The sequence below is a fragment of the Guillardia theta genome (genome assembly GCF_000315625.1).
Source record: "Guillardia theta CCMP2712 unplaced genomic scaffold GUITHscaffold_29, whole genome shotgun sequence".
Classification (NCBI taxonomy): Eukaryota; class Cryptophyceae; order Pyrenomonadales; family Geminigeraceae; genus Guillardia; species Guillardia theta.
In genome coordinates, this window is record NW_005434645.1 from 526,835 (window position 1) to 546,724 (window position 19,890).

The window sequence follows — 19,890 nt, forward strand, 5'->3', positions numbered from 1 at the left end:
CACTCAGAGTCGGTGACAGCAAGCTGCTGGCAATGGGCATAATAGTCGGAGGAGAGAAGGAGGCTTTCGTCAAGAACGCTACTCATATCGCAAGGCGCTGGAAATCTGCTAGGGAGGCTGACATCTTGTTGGCGAAGAGCGGAGTACCAGTCTTCTTTTGCAGCATGTTCAACGGTTTGAGGATGGACCTCAAGGTACTTGAGCATATCCCTCTGCTCCTCGAATCTCTCTGTGACAGTGACTCCCGCGGCTTGTAGGAGCTTCGTGAGGACAACGAGGACAAACACATGGTCTGTAGAGGGTGTTGACTCACCGTTGCAGAATCCGACTGAAAGAGGAGTTGCAGGCGCACCAAAAGGAGATCCAGGCTCTTAAGGAGAACATGGACGGGCTCAAGGAGAACATGGACGGGCTCAAGGAGACTGTGCAGACAGTCGAGCGCAAGATGGACGAAGGCTTCTCGGTGTGTGTTGGACTCTAGCGAGGCGAGAGGGAACTGACTGACTTGCGATGTAGGAGCACCAAAAGGAGATCCAGGCTCTTAAGGAGAACATGGACGGGCTCAAGGAGAACATGGACGGGCTCAAGGAGACTGTGGACGGGCTCAAGCAGACTGTGGACGGGCTCAAGCAGACTGTGCAGACAGTCGAGCGCAAGATGGACGAAGGGTTCTCGGTGTGTATCAGGGCCCTGAGAGGGGTGTCACTGTACTGAGAATAATTGCCGTGCACAGATGATCAATCGACTCCTGAGAGATGTTTCAAATCTCACCTCCTCGCGACCAATCTGAAGCTATTGTAGAACAATATTACTTAGTCAGCCTTTCTCTCAGTCTTCTGTGCATTTCTAGCTTTCTTTTGCATCTAAGAACATTTCTAATTTCCCATCACTGATGTCGTCTTCGCTCCGCTCATGGGGATGTCTGGTCGTTTCAATGCGTGTAGAGGAAGCGCAGGTCCTTGCAGCTCCCCGCTGCCTTGCAGCCTTTCCTCATGCCCACGGTGGATACAAGGCTGGACACCGTGATGATCAACCTCTTCCTCAGGCAGGATGTGGAGGGGAATATTTTCAGGCTATAAGTCTCAGTTTCCGATTTCGTAGCGGTTTAATTAAACACACAATAGTAGAAGCACACGAAGGTGGAAGAAGGGATATGCCATGGCATTGCTTCTTACGGGGCCTCTTATGAGGGACGTGGGGCTCAGCGTCGCCACATGTTTGTTTCGTGACAACTTACTGTCCGGTCAGTGAGGACACAGACGACTGGATAGCCCTCTGACCAGGGCTTCCTCGACTGCCAGCGCCTCCTTGATCTCAAGGATACACTGGTTGCGCTGGATCTTGGCGGTGAGAGTCTCCACGGTCTCCGGTTTCTCCGGGGCCTTCCTCTTCCCAACAACCGGCTTCGATCCGTTGGTGCGCTCGGTCTGAAGGCTCGTTAGTTGTTCTTGCAAGGTCGCCAGTCTCTGTTGAGCCTTGGCGATCTCACTCTGCTTGGCTTCGATCTTCTCATCAATGGACTTGGCCGCTGTCGGCGTGCGCGTCTTGCCCTCGATCTTGTTCTTTCGCATTTCGGCGAATCCGTCTATCGATCCCTGCAGAGCTTTTGTGTCCATTTTCGTAACGGCTGTGAGGCGCTTGGCCGCGTTGCCAGTAATGGTACCATCGGGTGCAACGTCACCAGGATTGGTGACGCGTGCTGCCGCGATGATCACGGGGTGGTAGAAGAACGCGGCAATGCGCTCCCTCTCCTTGAGCTCTGCATCAGTCGGTGCGGACTTGCCCTCGTCGTTGGACTTCTTGACCTTTTTTCACCGCCGCGGAAGGGGGGGCCAGCACCCAGTTCGGGGTCTACAGCGGGTTCGACGACACTCCCTTCTGTTCGCACAAGTGGGTCTTCTGCACGGAGACGAGCCGCAACCTGACGACGGGCGCCTACAACCGCCAGTGCTTCGGGACGGTGAGCAAGGCCAACTGGACCGACCCCCTGACGCGCTTCGACTCCTGCAAGAGCGCCATCCTCAACGACGCCCCGAGCAGCTCCACCATGATCCCCATCCGCATCTGCACGCTCGACTCGACGATGAACGAGCTCTGCATCAAGGTCGCGGACTTCCTCCAGCGGATCCAGGCCGCCAAAAGGCTGCAAGGCGGCGGGGAGCTGCAAGGACCTGCGCTTCCTCTACACGCATTGAAACGACCAGACATCCCCATGAGCGGAGCGAAGACGACATCAGTGATGGGAAATTAGAAATGTTCTTAGATGCAAAAGAAAGCTAGAAATGCACAGAAGACTGAGAGAAAGGCTGACTAAGTAATATTGTTCTACAATAGCTTCAGATTGGTCGCGAGGAGGTGAGATTTGAAACATCTCTCAGGAGTCGATTGATCATCTGTGCACGGCAATTATTCTCAGTACAGTGACACCCCTCTCAGGGCCCTGATACACACCGAGAACCCTTCGTCCATCTTGCGCTCGACTGTCTGCACAGTCTGCTTGAGCCCGTCCACAGTCTGCTTGAGCCCGTCCATGTTCTCCTTGAGCCCGTCCATGTTCTCCTTAAGAGCCTGGATTTCCTTTTGGTGCTCCTACATCGCAAGTCAGTCAGTTCCCTCTCGCCTCGCTAGAGTCCAACACACACCGAGAACCCTTCGTCCATCTTGCGCTCGACTGTCTGCACAGTCTGCTTGAGCCCGTCCATGTTCTCCTTAAGAGCCTGGATCTCCTTTTGGTGCGCCTGCAACTCCTCTTTCAGTCGGATTCTGCAACGGTGAGTCAACACCCTCTACAGACCATGTGTTTGTCCTCGTTGTCCTCACGAAGCTCCTACAAGCCGCGGGAGTCACTGTCACAGAGAGATTCGAGGAGCAGAGGGATATGCTCAAGTACCTTGAGGTCCATCCTCAAACCGTTGAACATGCTGTGGACGCTTTGAGGCGCAGCGTAACAAAAGAAGACTGGTACTCCGCTCTTCGCCAACAAGATGTCAGCCTCCCTAGCAGATTTCCAGCGCCTTGCGATATGAGTAGCGTTCTTGACGAAAGCCTCCTTCTCTCCTCCGACTATTATGCCCATTGCCAGCAGCTTGCTGTCACCGCACTCTGAGCCTTGTGTTGACCACACTTGGTCTTTGAGTGCCAAACCTACCTCAAGCTGCCACAGCTTTCGTACCATACAAGACGGTTCTTCTGTGATCTCGAAATGGATGAGAGCGTTCTCGGAGAGCAAGAGACCTTCGAGCTCGTCTCTGGCGTCAGCGACCTTGTCGTCGTCGTATGAATGTAGCGCTATGACCTGGGGGACTCCGTCGTCGGCATCTTCCGAGTCTACCAAGCTTCTCAGCACATCTCTCAAAGAAACTCTCGAGGAGTTGGAGGAGTTGGATCGAGCTCGAAAGTAAAGGTCGAACTTGAGCTTGAACTTTCCCTTGAAGGTGCAGCTTTCTTCTGGTATACCTTCAAGGCTTCCTGAACTTCCCATCACTAGCGTGGAGTTGATCGCGCGTCGATACTCTGCTCTGTTGATATGATCGAGGTGCTGAGGATTCTTCAAGTTGAGAAACATCAACATCTCGACTATGATAGCAGGCAGGTTTGCATACACCTGACTTTCAAACCAGTTGCTGGACGTTTTTCTGTTCAGCTTCCGAATGCTCTTCTCCTGTTTTCTCGATTTATCCGCTGCAGATCTCGCCATTTCTACAAAGTAGAACAATAGGGCCGGGACTCGGAGACTCTTGGTAGGATTGTCGACAACAGCAAGGTCCGAGAGGAGGGTTTCCGGTCAGTGAGTGCGCCTCAGATCATGAGCGAGCCTAGCCGGCCGGCAGAAATTTTCTCGGTAGGCTCGACGCGTTCGATCTCATCGGCAGCAGAGACAGCAAGCTTTAACGGCTAGTTGATTGCAGCACTGATGGGGGCAGCAGACGTAACGGCTCAGTCAGTCACGGCCTCGGAGGGGTCTCCATGAGGGGCAGCAGCTGTGAAGAAGCTACGGCCTAGAGAGAAGCCATAGGGGCAGCACTGCGGCAGACTTAACGGCTTGTTGAGGGTTGATTTCTGAAGCCTTTTAAATCCGGGGTCCGGATTTTCCAAGCTTGGTTATCAAACAGGTGAGATAATGATGTTCAGGATTACACTCTAACTGACAAATTGATGGTGCTGGTTTGTAACTAGGGCAAGGGCACAAGCAACTTTAAAGAGCAAGCGCACAATTCTTGTTGGAGTGATTGCAAAAACCTAAGCCTGATATATATTAAGTTTTTTTTGTGCTGTTTCTACTATATCTCTTAATGTGTCACCATCTCCTGAATGCCATATTTTGAACTACTTCCATTAAGCTATTTATACTATTTATGTGGTAGACTTGAACGCTCACATAACTGCCGTCTTCTCTCCTGAAATGGATCTTCTAAATATCATCAGGTTCATCATAAGCCATCTTCAGAATATCTACATTGCTATTGTATATCGTTGTATAGTTCCTATTAGGATTAGTTTCCAGGAGCACATTGGGAATTATAGATGCTAAGTTTTAGAAACATGATTCGAGCCTTTAATTCAAGTCAAATTTCTACGTGATTCAGCGAAGAACATTGAGTTGTGGCGCAGATGATGAAGCACTTGGGAACGTTTGTTAGGGTTTGAGGCGTGTAGAGATGTCAGATTTGCGCTATTGGTCAGTCAATGTGATGCTTGAAGAGCATTGGAGACAGTCCTTCAAGACTTCGATCCTGGAAGCACTGCATTATCTCTCTTCCTCCGGGATTTCTGCAAACAAACTCGTCGAGGTCATGCTGAAGTCGCTCAACGTCCCAGAGGATGAAATCAAGGAGCTTGACAGCGCAGTACTCGTAAACCGGGTAAAATAGATGAAAGGTCCGTCCGGTCACAGAAGAACCTTGGCTGCCCTTTAGGGAATGAAATGGGTTAGAAAGCCTCCTGGAATTTCGAGTTATCATCAGCAAGCAAGGGAAGCTGGTCAAACCTGCAATAGCACATGAAACGAGATAAGAACTCCTGTTGTGTTGTCATTGTTGCTGGACTTAACTGCCCGGGAAATCGCGAGTTTCAGAGCATCCTTGAGATTGTTGTTGTTCCTTTGCAGGTGTGTCCTGAGGCACGTGACTCACTGATCACTGCCTCTGCGCAGTCTTTGAAACCAAACTGTTTGAAGTTTCACATTTCACAAACTTGACTCTGCAGCAAACCATAAGGGACTCCAGAAGGGAGGGAAGGAAGAAGTCGGAGGGAGGAGTAGTGGGAGGAGTAGTGGGAGGGAGAGATGGAGAACAACGTAGAAGAAGGGAAGAGAAGGGAGGGAGAGAGAGAGGTCTTCCTGATACTTCGGGGTTTACATTACTTCTCTCATCGCAAGCTATAGAGGTTTGAGGACTGACATGCTTCGAGGCCAAGGCCAAGATCAAAGGGCTCTCAGCTGAGCCAGAAATCTTCCAGACCAGTATCACGGATCAGCACGAGCTCCTACTTCTGGCCTCAGATGGATTTTGGTCGGAGAAGAACGGTCAGGGCTAACATGCATGTTGCTGTTTACCGCCTGCACTTGCTGGCTGGTTATATCTCGATCATCGCATCTCGGGGAAGTAGAGGAGGTTCCAAAATAGTCTCGCCTTGTGTGCCTGCGCGGCTGTTGCTCCTTGACACCTGAAATGGGATGAGCGAACACAGTGAACATGCAGGCAAGAGACTACAAGTGCAGATGAGAGGTGGCGCCATGAGGATAAGGAGAATTCAAATCGCAATCAAGACGGATGTTACTCACTGTTATCCGCTGTCCGTAAAGATAGACATCGTTCACCACCTACCCGGTCAGACCATCATGATCAACAAATCATCCTACTTGCGCAAGAAAGGGATCTCCCCGAACCCCTTCGATCCCAACAACCAGCAAGACAGGCAGTACAGTGAGTGGCGATGGCATCTGTGACACGATTAGCTCGCGTACTCGAGATCCTTGCCCTCCCACCAACCTTGAGCATCCACACGAACCTGGTGATGCCCAAAGGCTGCAAGCTAATCCATCGCCACTCACTGGTAGTAGTATCCGCCGAAGCAGAGGCATTCGGAGATCGAGGATGCTTGGAACAAGGATGTGGAGTTGTTTGGGCAAGCATAGAACAGATTGTCCCCAGGGCAGAAGTATCCGTAGGGGCAGGGAATGCATGTGCTGCCCGATCTGTAGAATCCCTGGTTGCAGACGCAAGACTCTACTACGTTCTGCCCGTAGTAGTTCATCGAGTTGTCGGGACATGCAAAGATCTCCTCTCCAGAGCAATAGGAGCCCCTGGGGCAAAGAGTGCAGTTCTTGGGTGTGATGGGACTGTTTGCCCAGTAGTAGCCCTCGTAGCAACGGCATTGCGATGTCTCTGTGTCGGTGAAGGTCCTGATGGCATATGAGTTGGGAGGGCAGGATCCACTGGTGTAGTAGCAGTCCTGGGTCTCGCCGCAGGGGTCGCAGAACTTCGATTCGCAGTATGTTCCGGTGCCCTGCCAAAACTCGTTGCAGGTGCAGGTGAAGCTACCGAGCGTGTTGTTGCACCGGGCATTGATATCACAGTCGTTCAGGTAGCTATTGCACTCATTGATGTCCTCACATAGTCCTTGACCATTCTTAACGAAGCCGTCGGAGCAGATGCAGAGGAAGGAGCCAATGGTATCGATGCAGACACTGTAATCATCACAAGCGGACCTTTCACACTCATTGACGTTGACACACAGGTTGTTGCTATCGAACTCGAAACCTGTGTCGCAGGTACAGAAGAAGCTCCCCACTGTGTCGGTGCAGAATGAGTTGTCAGGGCAGAACCTCGCTTGGAAGCACTCGTTGACGTTGGTGCAAGTTGTGAGGTCGACGGATGCATGGCCGGGCCTGCACTCGCAGTATTTTCTCAATGTAATTCAATACGATGAACCTCTCTCTCCCTATCTTGGCTGTGCAAAATTCAAGAACGACATCAACTTCTGGCGAGGGCTTCAGTCTACCAAAGGAATCTCCGTTCGCTCCATCGGTACTTCTCCCTTCCTTCCACCACGCAGCCGATAACGCTCGCCGTCAGCTGTCTCCTCCATCATGGAACTTGTCGTGTTTCTGTACCTCCTTGACAACGACACGTCTTACCTCGTTCTCTTCACGGTTGGCGGCGGGCTGCTCGTCAACGTCTGGAAGGTTCCCCGTCCTCAACCTCGGCAGCCTCCCGTGCTCTGACTCGCTGCAGCTCATCAAGGCATGGTCTCTCATGCGAGGCCGAGGAAGCGACAAGGAGGCGGAGGACTTGCGAGCAGAGCAGGTGAAGCAGCAAGGAGACGGGGCATGCTCGTCCTGACTCCCTGCACAGGCGATCTCACGCCATATCGACTACATCGCATCCGCCTACCTCCTCAACATCCTCGGCCCGCCCATCGTCGGATACGCTGTCTACAGTCTGGTGTATGAGGACCAGAGGGGCTGGTACAGCTGGGCGCTCCAGAGCGGGGTGAACGTTGTGTATGCTGTAGGTAGGGGGCTGCTGCCTCCTGTTCTTAGACGCCTGAGATTCAATGCAGGCTTCATGATGATGACGCCGCAGCTCTTCCTCAACTACAAGTACAAGAGTGTCGAACACCTTCCTTGGAGAGCGCTCATATATCGTGCTCTGAATACTTTCATTGACGACCTGTTCGCATTCGTCATCACCATGCCAGGGCTTCACAGGTACGATCCCTCTCTTGCGCTATCTTTCTTCGTTTTCACAGTGATGTCAGGATGTCTGTCTTTCGAGACGACATTGTCTTCTTCATCTACCTCTATCAGCGTTGGATCTACCGCAAGCGAAGGCCTGCCTCGGAGACCTCCATGCACGAGCTCTAGACTCTGGGACGGCCCTAATTCGGATCATCATAGCTGTGAAGTTCTTGATGCATTGCGATATGAGTAGCGTTCTTGACGAAAGCCTCCTTCTCTCCTACCGCACTCTGAGCCTTGTCTTGACCGCACTGTCTGGTCTTTGAGTGCCAAACCTACCTCAAGCTGCCAGATGAACCCATCAGTAGCAAGCTGACGACGAGCCGCGCTTCCCGAGGCCCTCAAGGTAGCGAAGCCCGACTGAGATGAATACTGACACTGCCATGATGATATCACTGCTCTTTGACAAGCTGCAAATGTGTGTATCATGGCTGTTTTTGGCTCTTTCTACTCGACCTCAGATCAGACATCTACTCTCTGACAGTGATATCAGTCACGTCGCATCCTTGAAACCTCTACAGCGCCTCGCCTGTCTCAGTTGTCATCGCTGACAGGCTTGCTCCATCACTGAGGCGCACTCACTGGCTGGGGTCTCAAACCCACTGCCAGGCAGATGCATCAAGCTTGAAGATTCCTCAAGTCTGTTGTCGACAATCCTACCAAGAGTCTCCGAGTCCCGGCCCTATTGTTCTACTTTGTAGTAATGGCGAGATCTGCAGCGGATAAATCGAGAAAACAGGAGAAGAGCATTCTGAAGCTGAACAGAAAAACGTCCAGCAACTGGTTTGAAAGTCAGGTGTATGCAAACCTGCCTGCTATCATAGTCGAGATGTTGATGTTTCTCAACTTGAAGAATCCTCAGCACCTCGATCATATCAACAGAGCAGAGTATCGACGCGCGATCAACTCCACGCTAGTGATGGGAAGTTCAGGAAGCCTTGAAGGTATACCAGAAGAAAGCTGCACCTTCAAGGGAAAGTTCAAGCTCAAGTTCGACCTTTACTTTCGAGCTCGATCCAACTCCTCCAACTCCTCGAGAGTTTCTTTGAGAGATGTGCTGAGAAGCTTGGTAGACTCGGAAGATGCCGACGACGGAGTCCCCCAGGTCATAGCGCTACATTCATACGACGACGACAAGGTCGCTGACGCCAGAGACGAGCTCGAAGGTCTCTTGCTCTCCGAGAACGCTCTCATCCATTTCGAGATCACAGAAGAACCGTCTTGTATGGTACGAAAGCTGTGGCAGCTTGAGGTAGGTTTGGCACTCAAAGACCAAGTGTGGTCAACACAAGGCTCAGAGTGCGGTGACAGCAAGCTGCTGGCAATGGGCATAATAGTCGGAGGAGAGAAGGAGGCTTTCGTCAAGAACGCTACTCATATCGCAAGGCGCTGGAAATCTGCTAGGGAGGCTGACATCTTGTTGGCGAAGAGCGGAGTACCAGTCTTCTTTTGCAGCATGTTCAACGGTTTGAGGATGGACCTCAAGGTACTTGAGCATATCCCTCTGCTCCTCGAATCTCTCTGTGACAGTGACTCCCGCGGCTTGTAGGAGCTTCGTGAGGACAACGAGGACAAACACATGGTCTGTAGAGGGTGTTGACTCACCGTTGCAGAATCCGACTGAAAGAGGAGTTGCAGGCGCACCAAAAGGAGATCCAGGCTCTTAAGGAGAACATGGACGGGCTCAAGGAGAACATGGACGGGCTCAAGGAGACTGTGCAGACAGTCGAGCGCAAGATGGACGAAGGGTTCTCGGTGTGTGTTGGACTCTAGCGAGGCGAGAGGGAACTGACTGACTTGCGATGTAGGAGCACCAAAAGGAGATCCAGGCTCTTAAGGAGAACATGGACGGGCTCAAGGAGAACATGGACGGGCTCAAGGAGACTGTGCAGACAGTCGAGCGCAAGATGGACGAAGGGTTCTCGGTGTGTGTTGGACTCTAGCGAGGCGAGAGGGAACTGACTGACTTGCGATGTAGGAGCACCAAAAGGAGATCCAGGCTCTTAAGGAGAACATGGACGGGCTCAAGGAGAACATGGACGGGCTCAAGCAGACTGTGGACGGGCTCAAGCAGACTGTGCAGACAGTCGAGCGCAAGATGGACGAAGGGTTCTCGGTGTGTATCAGGGCCCTGAGAGGGGTGTCACTGTACTGAGAATAATTGCCGTGCACAGATGATCAATCGACTCCTGAGAGATGTTTCAAATCTCACCTCCTCGCGACCAATCTGAAGCTATTGTAGAACAAAATTACTTAGTCAGCCTTTCTCTCAGTCTTCTGTGCATTTCTAGCTTTCTTTTGCATCTAAGAACATTTCTAATTTCCCATCACTGATGTCGTCTTCGCTCCGCTCATGGGGATGTCTGGTCGTTTCAATGCGTGTAGAGGAAGCGCAGGTCCTTGCAGCTCCCCGCTGCCTTGCAGCCTTTTGGCGGCCTGATTCCGCTGGAGGAAGTCCGCGACCTTGATGCAGAGCTCGTTCATCGTCGAGTCGAGCGTGCAGATGCGGATGGGGATCATGGTGGAGCTGCTCGGGGCGTCGTTGAGGATGGCGCTCTTGCAGGAGTCGAAGCGCGTCAGGGGGTCGGTCCAGTTGGCCTTGCTCACCGTCCCGAAGCACTGGCGGTTGTAGGCGCCCGTCGTCAGGTTGCGGCTCGTCTCCGTGCAGAAGACCCACTTGTCGAACAGAAGGGAGTGTCGTCGAACCCCGCTGTAGACCCCGAACTGGGTGCTGGCCCCCCCTTCCGCGGCGGTGAAAAAAGGTCCAAGGAAGTCCAACGACGAGGGCAAGTCCGCACCGACTGATGCAGAGCTCAAGGAGAGGGAGCGCATTGCCGCGTTCTTCTACCACCCCGTGATCATCGCGGCAGCACGCGTCACCAATCCTGGTGACGTTGCACCCGATGGTACCATTACTGGCAACGCGGCCAAGCGCCTCACAGCCGTTACGAAAATGGACACAAAAGCTCTGCAGGGATCGATAGACGGATTCGCCGAAATGCGAAAGAACAAGATCGAGGGCAAGACGCGCACGCCGACAGCGGCCAAGTCCATTGATGAGAAGATCGAAGCCAAGCAGAGTGAGATCGCCAAGGCTCAACAGAGACTGGCGACCTTGCAAGAACAACTAACGAGCCTTCAGACCGAGCGCACCAACGGATCGAAGCCGCTTGTTGGGAAGAGGAAGGCCCCGGAGAAACCGGAGACCGTGGAGACTCTCACCGCCAAGATCCAGCGCAACCAGTGTATCCTTGAGATCAAGGAGGCGCTGGCAGTCGAGGAAGCCCTGGTCAGAGGGCTATCCAGTCGTCTGTGTCCTCACTGACCGGACAGTAAGTTGTCACGAAACAAACATGTGGCGACGCTGAGCCCCACGTCCCTCATAAGAGGCCCCGTAAGAAGCAATGCCATGGCATATCCCTTCTTCAACCTTCGTGTGCTTCCACTATTGTGTGTTTAATTAAACCGCTACGAAATCGGAAACTGAGACTTATAGCCTGAAAATATTCCCCTCCACATCCTGCCTGAGGAAGAGGTTGATCATCACGGTGTCCAGCCTTGTATCCACCGTGGGCATGAGGAAAGGCTGCAAGGCAGCGGGGAGCTGCAAGGACCTGCGCTTCCTCTACACGCATTGAAACGACCAGACATCCCCATGAGCGGAGCGAAGACGACATCAGTGATGGGAAATTAGAAATGTTCTTAGATGCAAAAGAAAGCTAGAAATGCACAGAAGACTGAGAGAAAGGCTGACTAAGTAATATTGTTCTACAATAGCTTCAGATTGGTCGCGAGGAGGTGAGATTTGAAACATCTCTCAGGAGTCGATTGATCATCTGTGCACGGCAATTATTCTCAGTACAGTGACACCCCTCTCAGGGCCCTGATACACACCGAGAACCCTTCGTCCATCTTGCGCTCGACTGTCTGCACAGTCTGCTTGAGCCCGTCCACAGTCTGCTTGAGCCCGTCCATGTTCTCCTTGAGCCCGTCCATGTTCTCCTTAAGAGCCTGCATGTTCTCCTTAAGAGCCTGGATCTCCTTTTGGTGCTCCTACATCGCAAGTCAGTCAGTTCCCTCTCGCCTCGCTAGAGTCCAACACACACCGAGAACCCTTCGTCCATCTTGCGCTCGACTGTCTGCACAGTCTCCTTGAGCCCGTCCATGTTCTCCTTGAGCCCGTCCATGTTCTCCTTAAGAGCCTGGATCTCCTTTTGGTGCGCCTGCAACTCCTCTTTCAGTCGGATTCTGCAACGGTGAGTCAACACCCTCTACAGACCATGTGTTTGTCCTCGTTGTCCTCACGAAGCTCCTACAAGCCGCGGGAGTCACTGTCACAGAGAGATTCGAGGAGCAGAGGGATATGCTCAAGTACCTTGAGGTCCATCCTCAAACCGTTGAACATGCTGCAAAAGAAGACTGGTACTCCGCTCTTCGCCAACAAGATGTCAGCCTCCCTAGCAGATTTCCAGCGCCTTGCGATATGAGTAGCGTTCTTGACGAAAGCCTCCTTCTCTCCTCCGACTATTATGCCCATTGCAAGCAGCGATGGCATCGCTGAGACGGGTGGAGCCTACCGAGCAAATCTGTCATGGTTGCTCCATGATCTGAGGCCCGCCGCACTCACTGGCTGGGGTCTCAAACCCACTGCCAGGCAGATGCATCAAGCTTGAAGATTCCTCAAGTCTAGAATTAGTCTCAGAACCCTCCTCTCGGACCTTGCTGAGTCACGGTTGTCGACAATCCTACCAAGAGTCTCCGAGTCCCGGCCCTATTGTTCTACTTTATAGTAATGGCGAGATCTGCAGCGAATAAATCGAGAAAACAGGAGAAGAGCATTCGGAAGCTGAACAGAAAAACTTCCAGCGTTGAACTGGCAGTTGAAAGTCAGGTGTATCATATGCAAACCTGCCTGCTATCATAGTCGAGATGTTGATGTTTCTCAACATGAAGAATCCTCAGCACCTCGATCATATCAACAGAGCACTGCGGCAGCCGCGCGCATCGACGCGCGATGAACTCCACGCTAGTGATGGAAGTTCAGGAAGCTTTGAAGGTATACCAGAAGAAAGCTGCACTCGCCCTCTTCCGAGTTCCCCCTGCACCTGCATCGCTGTCGGTGGTGAGCGCATCAGTGAGCGCATCCTACAACGCTGCGGGCTTACTGGCGGGCTTACTCAAAGTGAAGTAAAGCCCGGGCCCGGGCCCCGGGCTGGGCCCCGGGCCAGCAGTATGGCCCGGCCGCATTCTGGCAGGGTCGCCGGGCGCAGACTTTTACACGAATTCGATTAAACAGTTTTAGTCAATATATCTATCAGTACTGATGCCCCTTCATGCAGGGTGTTAATTCGAACAAATCTATTTTAGATCAATTTATATCAAGTTTTAGGTATTTTTGTCATCTTTTCTACAGTGTCCAGTGACTCTTGGGGTCCAGAAGGTTTTTCGTTCCCCCTGCCCCACTTGGTTTTACCTTGCTCCACCTCAAGCCGGTTCCCTCCTGTCACTTCCGAACCAACTTAACATACAGTCGCAAGGCTTGATCTTACCTGCTGCTCCTCTCCTTCTCCTCCCTCTCCCTTTATTCATTCCTCTTTGGTTCTTAAGATAGACATGTCTGCAAGCTCACAGTCAACACACTCAGAAAATGGAAACTCTAAAAAAGAGTCACCAGTGCCCCAATTGGAGAAACCCAAACACAGAAAAATGGCAAAAGGTCTTCGGAGTAATTTCTTGGACTATCTTGAAAAGCAAATCTCAGAGAAAGAACGATTACTTGAGCTTAACCTGAAGAAACAAAGGGCTGCAGAGAACGACACTGATCTCCAGGTGACTTGAACGTAATTGACCCCTTGTCTTGACTTGTGCTCGTAGGATAGCATTCAACGTCAAAACCAAAAGTTTCGAGACGATCTTGACATGTTGCAGAAACTCCTATCAGAGCAACGAGAAGCTTTGATCCATGAAACGGTTGAGGCCATGGAAGCTAGGAAGGCAGCAGAACAAAGCATGAAGGCTGAAGCAGAACCGCATGTCTCTGACTCTCAATCGATTCCTGTTCATCATCGTAACAGAATGTATCGGCAACTTCCTGCCTGCCACGTCAACTCTCCGACATTGACTGTTGCTCGATCTCGAGCCGACCCAGCTCCAACGGTGGTTTCTAGAGTGGCAAGCGCGTATTGTTCAAGATTCACAGCTGGCGTTGCCAACCCGATTTTGAGGCCTCTGGACAGTTGGCTAGGAAGACTCTCTAGCTTCTTCTATGGGAGACCTAGTGCACGGACTGAAGGTGAGAGGGCGCTGTCTTTGTTTTACATTGCCTCGTGACACGGCTCCGTGGCTGCAGCACGATACCCAGAGCGACGAGGAAACGGATATCCTTTCTTCTGCTGTGGCAATCCGGCAGACAGAGACTCTGGTACCTCCTCCTCAACTTTGAGCATTGTTTCTGAATAGGCTCTGCATAGAGTCGATTCCGGAGAGAGTCACCGTGGACAACCGCGATTATTACGTCCACAGGTTATCACTTGAACTAGGGTCCTGGCCTTGGCTCATTTGAATTTGCAGAGCCTTGAACATTCCCAAGAGAGACGATGAAGCTCATGATTATGTGCTAGTTTAACAGCGAGTAGCGTTGATCGGATCGGATCGCGGTGATCGGACACCAGGTCCTAGCTCGACTGAGCCTAGTAGTCGCCAATAGTACTTGCCACTCGAAAGTCGATCTTCCGAGGAAGAACAGGTTGAATAAAGTTACATGGCGGTCACCCAGAGGGTCTCAGACTTTCATCACAGACAAGGGCAGTCACGCTGCCCGGGAGATCATCCCGATTCTGTCCGGCAGTAAAGTGCAACCACTGAGGAGTGCACTGAGAACCGTCGCAGGAACCGTCGGTGCGATGATGGTCCGAGGAGGGATGTGGTCATACGTATGAAGCTGACGTGGTTGCGACCCTCGTCCTTGACCCCTACCCACCATATTTACCATGAAAGTACCCCTTATCTCTGGTTTCCTCCTACTGAACAGAGAAAGGTGTCTAAAATTAGAAACTTTGTGGAGAAAACCAGCCAAACGTCATAGCTCCGTGTTTTAAATACATTTTAGACGTCAGCGTCGACAGCAGTTCCAATCGTAGTTGGCTCACATTTAGAGCCCCTTGAAGATCTTCGTCTATATTATCTCCCGAACAATAACAGTAAAGGCCCTTGATGACAAGCCAACAAAGTTCCAAAGGGAGACCATCCCCCACTGCCCGTCGTTCCTGGTTTGCCCCCCCCCCCCCCCCCCTTCCCCTTATCGTTTCAAACTTCACGACAGCGTCTCCTCCCTCCCTTCTGCTCCTTGCATCCCTCCTGCCTTCCTGCCATACTCTCCTCACTTCCTTCCTCACATACCTCTTGCTACACTTGCTAGTCGGACCTGCTGGTCCTTGTGAACAATCAAAATTCTCTCGAAAATGTTTGGCATCGTCCGTCAGTATGTGGACGCAAAGAACAAGAGCTGGATTCTTCCTTCCAGCAAGGCTGGCGAGGCAATGAGCACACTCTCCGCCATCTCTCTTGGATCATCATGGGAGACCAAGGAAGTCGAGAACCTTGTTGCTTTCGTGGACGAGTCCAGCCCGACTCGTCAAGTCATGAACCGCCGGCCACTTACCAAGAGGCCCCACAAAGTTCTCTAGTGCATCATGATCACTGTTGATTGATACGTTACCTTCCCTGCGTTGTAAATGACTGATCCCGTAGACTATGACACTCAATCTGGTTGTATATAAAACTCGTTCGTGATATCACAGCTCCCCGACAAACACTCTTCATTGGACAAAATCTGATTAGCAAAAACTTAATTCTTCCTTGCAGTGATGAAGTCGGCAAGGGCCATGAGGGGAGCCGCCTTGTCACCCCAACTGTGAGCAGTCAGACAAGAGCAAGACAGTCGACTGCGCCTTACGGTTTGAGCTGGTCCTTGGCCTCAGCGATAAGAGCCTCTGCCCTCTCCTTGCTCTTCTCCAGCCCCATGAGCTGTTTGCACCATGATCAGCTCACTCATTCTACACCCTCTCTCTCTCCTCCTCCTCTTGATGCTGCTCTTGCTCCGTCCAACCCCCCCCCCCCATCTCCGCTGCCCCTCCTCCTTCTGAACCTTAGGGTAGGTAGCCTTGTCCACCAGCAGATCCTTCCCTGCAGTCTGCAACCATTCCGTCACATACGAAGCGATAGACCACTTTCGACCGCGTACCTTGCCGAGAGTTGCAGAGTCTTGAGTGACATCGAGAATATCGTCGATGATCTGCAAGTGATATCAGAGTTTGGTTGGCGGACAGGAAAAGGGAGCTAGGAGATTAGCAGAGCTGCAAAGCGAGCACACCTGGAAGCTGAGACCGATGTTCATTGCGAACTTGGAGAGCCTTTGGATCTGAAACAAGATCAGCCTGAGAATTGTCAATCCTGTATCTCACCTGCTCCTCGTTGGCGCCACCAAGAATGCCTCCGCCAACGACGCAGAACTATCGTGGGGAGGAGGTCAGAGAAAGGTAGCCAAGGAGGAGGTAGAATCACCTCAAGGAGAGCAGCTGTCTTGTGCTCATGAATCCACTGCAATGTCTCGATGGTGACGTCCTTCTTGCCTTCCGACTGGATGTCCACCACCTGCACCTCTCTCAGTTGCCCTCCATCTCCCCTTCCACTTCCTCCTACCTGACCGCCCACAAGACCGAGGGCGCCCACACACTTGCCACATCGCGCAATGACATCCAGGACCTGCCAGGAAAGATCGTGAGTGATAGCGAAGATGTGGCAGGAGGGGAAGTGAGGGGAGACGGAGATGAAAATGCTGACCCGCTCAGGTGCTACACCCTTAGTGTATCTTGCGATGTACTCGAAGGAGTAGCTGAGCAGACCATCTCCAGCAAGCACGGCGATGTCGTCACCGAACACCTTCAGCATGTGTGAATTCTCAAAAGACTGATGATGATTCGTCTCTACTTTGTGGTTGGTTGGCTTGCCGCGTCTGAGGTCGTCGTTGTCCATGCACTGGAGCTATGTCAGGCAAGCGGCCTGCAGTCGCAGAAGAAGGCACCGGAAGATCATCGTGGATCAAAGACATCTGGTATGACCAAGTGTCAGGCAGAAGGCAGGCGCCCAACAAGAGTCCACCGTATGGATCATCTCAGCAGCGAGGGCAGTCGGCATCGCCATCTCCTCGGTTCCACCTGATCTAAGCTTGAGCCCAAAACATCCAAGCATAGGCCATCTCACCCATCATTTCACATGCTGCAAGAGTGAGAATGGGACGAATCCTCTTTCCACCTGCCATGAGAGAGTACCGCCTGTCTTTCATCAACGTCTACAGGGTTATACTACACGTGATACATGCTCTCGTGAACAGTCTCGGCTTTCGAGTCGTACGGCCAATCCCGCTTCAAGACATTCATGCTCTCGTCCAAGGCAGCCTCAACCTTGGGAAGCTGAGACTCAAAGTATTGCTTGATGTCTGCAAACATGAGTGAGCATCGGTACCTCTTCTTTTGTCCACCAGCAACGACTCACTGAAAGTGCTCTCAGTTTGTGCCGACATCCGCAACGTCGCGGCCCTCTTGTTGCTCTGTGAGCATCTAGTCACTGAAGCATGGTAGACAGCTGAGAGCAACCTTGAAGAATGCATTTTCTCTGATAGAAATTTGGGGTCGTTGCATGCCAGTATTGACCTGTCACACGACTCACAAGAAAATACCAGTCCTTTGGATTCCCACCTTCCTAGCAAGAAACGGTGTCCCGGATGCAGGCACGTTGAAAGCTGAGGGCGTGTGAGATATGTCGAGAGACGATTGTGAGAGACAAACAATATCTTACCTTGAATTGGCGATGCAGTAAGAGCAGCTCCGGCTGCCACACATAGAAGCAAGGGGGCTGTGACGAAACCAATGTCAATGGACATGGTGGTACTTGCAGCGATCAGCTAGTAGCGAGCTGGGGTGGGGGGGTGGGGGGGGGACGGGCAAATAGATCATCATCGACATTGCATCTGAGTGTGCAGAGGAGAGAACCAGCATAGTTCTCCTTTTCTCACAATTCACTACCAGCACATTTGAGGTCCCTGCACTTTGGGTACAAACATGACAAAGAGATGCACTAGAGATCACAAACATGTATCAGCAACCCGTGTAAACACACTTCTTGACAACATGACAAATTTACAACCACAACAATATATCTGTCTTTGAATTCCCATTCCATCACCCTCCAGAGTTGTCCTTACCGAAGTGCATGGCGGCCGCCGGCCTTGTTAGATGGCTATCCACCCCCGATTATCCCCTAGAAAGCTCGATTTTTACCTGGTGGGGTAGGCTGTAATACATTTGAGTAAACATCCGGGGCTGGCATTCTACTAGTACGGTTCCGAACAACTTGCGGCGAATCATAGTACGGTCCGGCGGGCCGAGTTCCTGACACCCGCCGCCGTCGGACCGTACTTGAACTGAGTTCCGAGTCCGATCACTGCCGGGCCCGAACCCGGGGCCGCCGGCCGCGCAACTCAGACCGTGCACCGTGGAACCAGGGAGGCCAGGCTCCGGCTCAGCTGTTCACTAACCTGATCGGATCCGAGTCGGACCGTTCGTGACAGGCCGGGCAGAGCGGCTGTCTGACGTGTGCCGACGAACTTCGGACTCGGGAACTTGATCGGACGGCGTGACGGCAAGTATCGATCGGATGATGACCGTACTGTGTTGGACTCCGGATCATTGAAAGCTCGAGTCCGTCCGACGGTGGCCGCGCCGTCCGGATCTCCGGCCCGGGCGGGGGCCTCCGTCGCTCAACAATCATTGAAACTTCAAATGCAAGTTGCATTCGGAAACCTCATTGGCGGTCACACGGAACCATGACGGTCCGTCACGTAAGGCGCCTGTAAGCCTCATCTCAAGATCTTTATCACGCGTCAGCAACTTCTTCGACGTGTGGCCTCCGTGTGTCCCTCGTGACCTCCGTGCCTGGCACTTACACGATTCCACCCCCACCCACCCCTTCCTGCAACTTACTACTGCTACACCCTTCACCCACCCCCTCCTCCCCCCCGGCCTCCTTGTCTTTACTACACGGAGCTAGTTTCCGGACGGTCGGACCCTGTGATCCACCCCATATCACCGCAAGTTGATCCTGCCCTGCTCGCCCATCCCACGCCAGACGCAGCATCAGCGACTCGCCCCGCCAGCATGTGCAACATCACCGTCTACTGGTCCGAGGTCTCTCTGTCTGCCGCTCCCCGACAGTGCCGGCCTGCAGACTGCGCTGCTTTGCCTTGCAAGCGACGGGCAGAGCAGTCATCTGCGAGCGTGAGGGGGGTTACAACTGGACTCCTAGACAAGAAGGAGAGCAAGGGGAGCTGCTTGGAGAATATTCTTGCCGCGAGGAGAAAGCACGAGGAGAAGACTGGAGGAGGACCTGGCATGAAGGGGATGAAGGAGGCAGGCATTGTGATCGACGTGTAGGATAATGAACGAGACTTGAACAGACAGGTTGTGTAGATAATGTAAATATAATGAACGACAGGCTTTTTCAATCGCGTTTTCTGTTTGTTTTACACACTCACACACAACGCATATGGATTCTATACTAGTGTTTCAATGAAAATCACTTCCGTTTCGGACACCAATCTTCAATGATTTCGAAGTGCATTCAAAACGTCAATCGACATTTCCAATGCCTTGATGCCACGGCTCAATGTTGGATCTGAGGATGGATGTCTTATTTGAGAAAGTTTTATGAGATTATTTCGTGGTAGTCCCATTGCAGCTATGCTTTAGCAAAGACTCGAAGGGAATGAAATGTCAAAGATACGCACATTCGTCTGCTTTTGCCGTACACACTGCAAACTTTTATCGGTTTTCCTCCATGATATGATCATCATCCGACATCTCTATTCTCAAATGCAGAAGTAGTTTGCTCCCCAAGACATGATCAAATGAAACCCACTTCAATAATTGCCGGTCTCCCGTGTTCTCGCTAACGCTGACCGCTTTTTAACAAAGCCGGAATGATACAACAAGATTAGAGGAATCTTTACTCGAGGGTCATCGAGCAACCACCACAGAATATCGTTCGAAATTGAGATCGTGCATGAGCAACTACCGCAACCTGACCTGAGCTCA

At 52.0% G+C, this 19,890-nt stretch overlaps 12 protein-coding genes across 12 annotated transcripts; 6 read left to right on the top strand and 6 right to left on the bottom strand.

Moving 5' to 3' along the window:
• Positions 1 to 32: 32 nt before the first annotated feature.
• GUITHDRAFT_107510 (hypothetical protein) lies at positions 33 to 714 on the top strand (the record flags this gene model as incomplete). The annotated part of the gene is made up of 4 exons (XM_005833656.1): positions 33 to 194; positions 258 to 290; positions 347 to 463; positions 517 to 714. The coding sequence occupies 4 exons, from the start codon at positions 33 to 35 to the stop codon at positions 712 to 714; spliced, it is 510 nt and encodes a 169-aa protein (XP_005833713.1).
• A 530-nt stretch (positions 715 to 1,244) lies between these two features.
• GUITHDRAFT_107511 (hypothetical protein) lies at positions 1,245 to 1,571 on the bottom strand (the record flags this gene model as incomplete). The annotated part of the gene is made up of 1 exon (XM_005833657.1): positions 1,245 to 1,571. One exon carries the CDS (start codon positions 1,569 to 1,571, stop codon positions 1,245 to 1,247), a length of 327 nt encoding a protein of 108 aa, XP_005833714.1.
• Positions 1,572 to 1,656: 85 nt separating this feature from the next.
• Positions 1,657 to 2,251, top strand: GUITHDRAFT_107512 (hypothetical protein; the record flags this gene model as incomplete). Its single annotated transcript, XM_005833658.1, has 3 exons — positions 1,657 to 1,689; positions 1,726 to 1,771; positions 1,827 to 2,251. The coding sequence occupies 3 exons, from the start codon at positions 1,657 to 1,659 to the stop codon at positions 2,249 to 2,251; spliced, it is 504 nt and encodes a 167-aa protein (XP_005833715.1).
• A 161-nt stretch (positions 2,252 to 2,412) lies between these two features.
• GUITHDRAFT_107513 (hypothetical protein) lies at positions 2,413 to 3,697 on the bottom strand (the record flags this gene model as incomplete). The annotated part of the gene is made up of 4 exons (XM_005833659.1): positions 2,413 to 2,589; positions 2,643 to 2,738; positions 2,795 to 2,827; positions 2,891 to 3,697. The coding sequence occupies 4 exons, from the start codon at positions 3,695 to 3,697 to the stop codon at positions 2,413 to 2,415; spliced, it is 1,113 nt and encodes a 370-aa protein (XP_005833716.1).
• Positions 3,698 to 5,585: 1,888 nt separating this feature from the next.
• Positions 5,586 to 6,881, bottom strand: GUITHDRAFT_138089 (hypothetical protein; the record flags this gene model as incomplete). Its single annotated transcript, XM_005833660.1, has 4 exons — positions 5,586 to 5,664; positions 6,053 to 6,688; positions 6,710 to 6,761; positions 6,827 to 6,881. The coding sequence occupies 4 exons, from the start codon at positions 6,879 to 6,881 to the stop codon at positions 5,586 to 5,588; spliced, it is 822 nt and encodes a 273-aa protein (XP_005833717.1).
• A 195-nt stretch (positions 6,882 to 7,076) lies between these two features.
• On the top strand, positions 7,077 to 7,963 carry GUITHDRAFT_86653 (hypothetical protein). The gene is made up of 5 exons (XM_005833661.1): positions 7,077 to 7,186; positions 7,236 to 7,307; positions 7,356 to 7,515; positions 7,564 to 7,711; positions 7,762 to 7,963. Exons 1-5 carry the CDS (start codon positions 7,091 to 7,093, stop codon positions 7,865 to 7,867), a joined length of 582 nt encoding a protein of 193 aa, XP_005833718.1. The 5' UTR covers positions 7,077 to 7,090; the 3' UTR covers positions 7,868 to 7,963.
• Positions 7,964 to 8,444: 481 nt separating this feature from the next.
• On the top strand, positions 8,445 to 9,896 carry GUITHDRAFT_107516 (hypothetical protein; the record flags this gene model as incomplete). The annotated part of the gene is made up of 5 exons (XM_005833662.1): positions 8,445 to 9,227; positions 9,291 to 9,323; positions 9,380 to 9,496; positions 9,550 to 9,666; positions 9,720 to 9,896. 5 exons carry the CDS (start codon positions 8,445 to 8,447, stop codon positions 9,894 to 9,896), a joined length of 1,227 nt encoding a protein of 408 aa, XP_005833719.1.
• A 161-nt stretch (positions 9,897 to 10,057) lies between these two features.
• Positions 10,058 to 10,573, bottom strand: GUITHDRAFT_107517 (hypothetical protein; the record flags this gene model as incomplete). The annotated part of the gene is made up of 1 exon (XM_005833663.1): positions 10,058 to 10,573. One exon carries the CDS (start codon positions 10,571 to 10,573, stop codon positions 10,058 to 10,060), a length of 516 nt encoding a protein of 171 aa, XP_005833720.1.
• A 121-nt stretch (positions 10,574 to 10,694) lies between these two features.
• On the top strand, positions 10,695 to 11,066 carry GUITHDRAFT_107518 (hypothetical protein; the record flags this gene model as incomplete). The annotated part of the gene is made up of 1 exon (XM_005833664.1): positions 10,695 to 11,066. The coding sequence occupies one exon, from the start codon at positions 10,695 to 10,697 to the stop codon at positions 11,064 to 11,066; it is 372 nt and encodes a 123-aa protein (XP_005833721.1).
• A 530-nt stretch (positions 11,067 to 11,596) lies between these two features.
• GUITHDRAFT_107519 (hypothetical protein) lies at positions 11,597 to 12,278 on the bottom strand (the record flags this gene model as incomplete). The annotated part of the gene is made up of 4 exons (XM_005833665.1): positions 11,597 to 11,794; positions 11,848 to 11,964; positions 12,021 to 12,053; positions 12,117 to 12,278. 4 exons carry the CDS (start codon positions 12,276 to 12,278, stop codon positions 11,597 to 11,599), a joined length of 510 nt encoding a protein of 169 aa, XP_005833722.1.
• A 975-nt stretch (positions 12,279 to 13,253) lies between these two features.
• Positions 13,254 to 14,510, top strand: GUITHDRAFT_152310 (hypothetical protein). Its single transcript, XM_005833666.1, has 5 exons — positions 13,254 to 13,570; positions 13,616 to 14,033; positions 14,091 to 14,162; positions 14,212 to 14,263; positions 14,312 to 14,510. Exons 1-5 carry the CDS (start codon positions 13,448 to 13,450, stop codon positions 14,364 to 14,366), a joined length of 720 nt encoding a protein of 239 aa, XP_005833723.1. The 5' UTR covers positions 13,254 to 13,447; the 3' UTR covers positions 14,367 to 14,510.
• A 1,077-nt stretch (positions 14,511 to 15,587) lies between these two features.
• GUITHDRAFT_157722 (hypothetical protein) lies at positions 15,588 to 17,247 on the bottom strand (the record flags this gene model as incomplete). Its single annotated transcript, XM_005833667.1, has 14 exons — positions 15,588 to 15,651; positions 15,696 to 15,766; positions 15,888 to 15,932; positions 15,984 to 16,034; positions 16,113 to 16,160; positions 16,204 to 16,251; positions 16,304 to 16,393; positions 16,442 to 16,504; positions 16,583 to 16,681; positions 16,730 to 16,777; positions 16,824 to 16,850; positions 16,901 to 16,956; positions 17,003 to 17,073; positions 17,117 to 17,247. 14 exons carry the CDS (start codon positions 17,245 to 17,247, stop codon positions 15,588 to 15,590), a joined length of 912 nt encoding a protein of 303 aa, XP_005833724.1.
• Between the last annotated feature and the right edge of the window lie 2,643 nt (positions 17,248 to 19,890).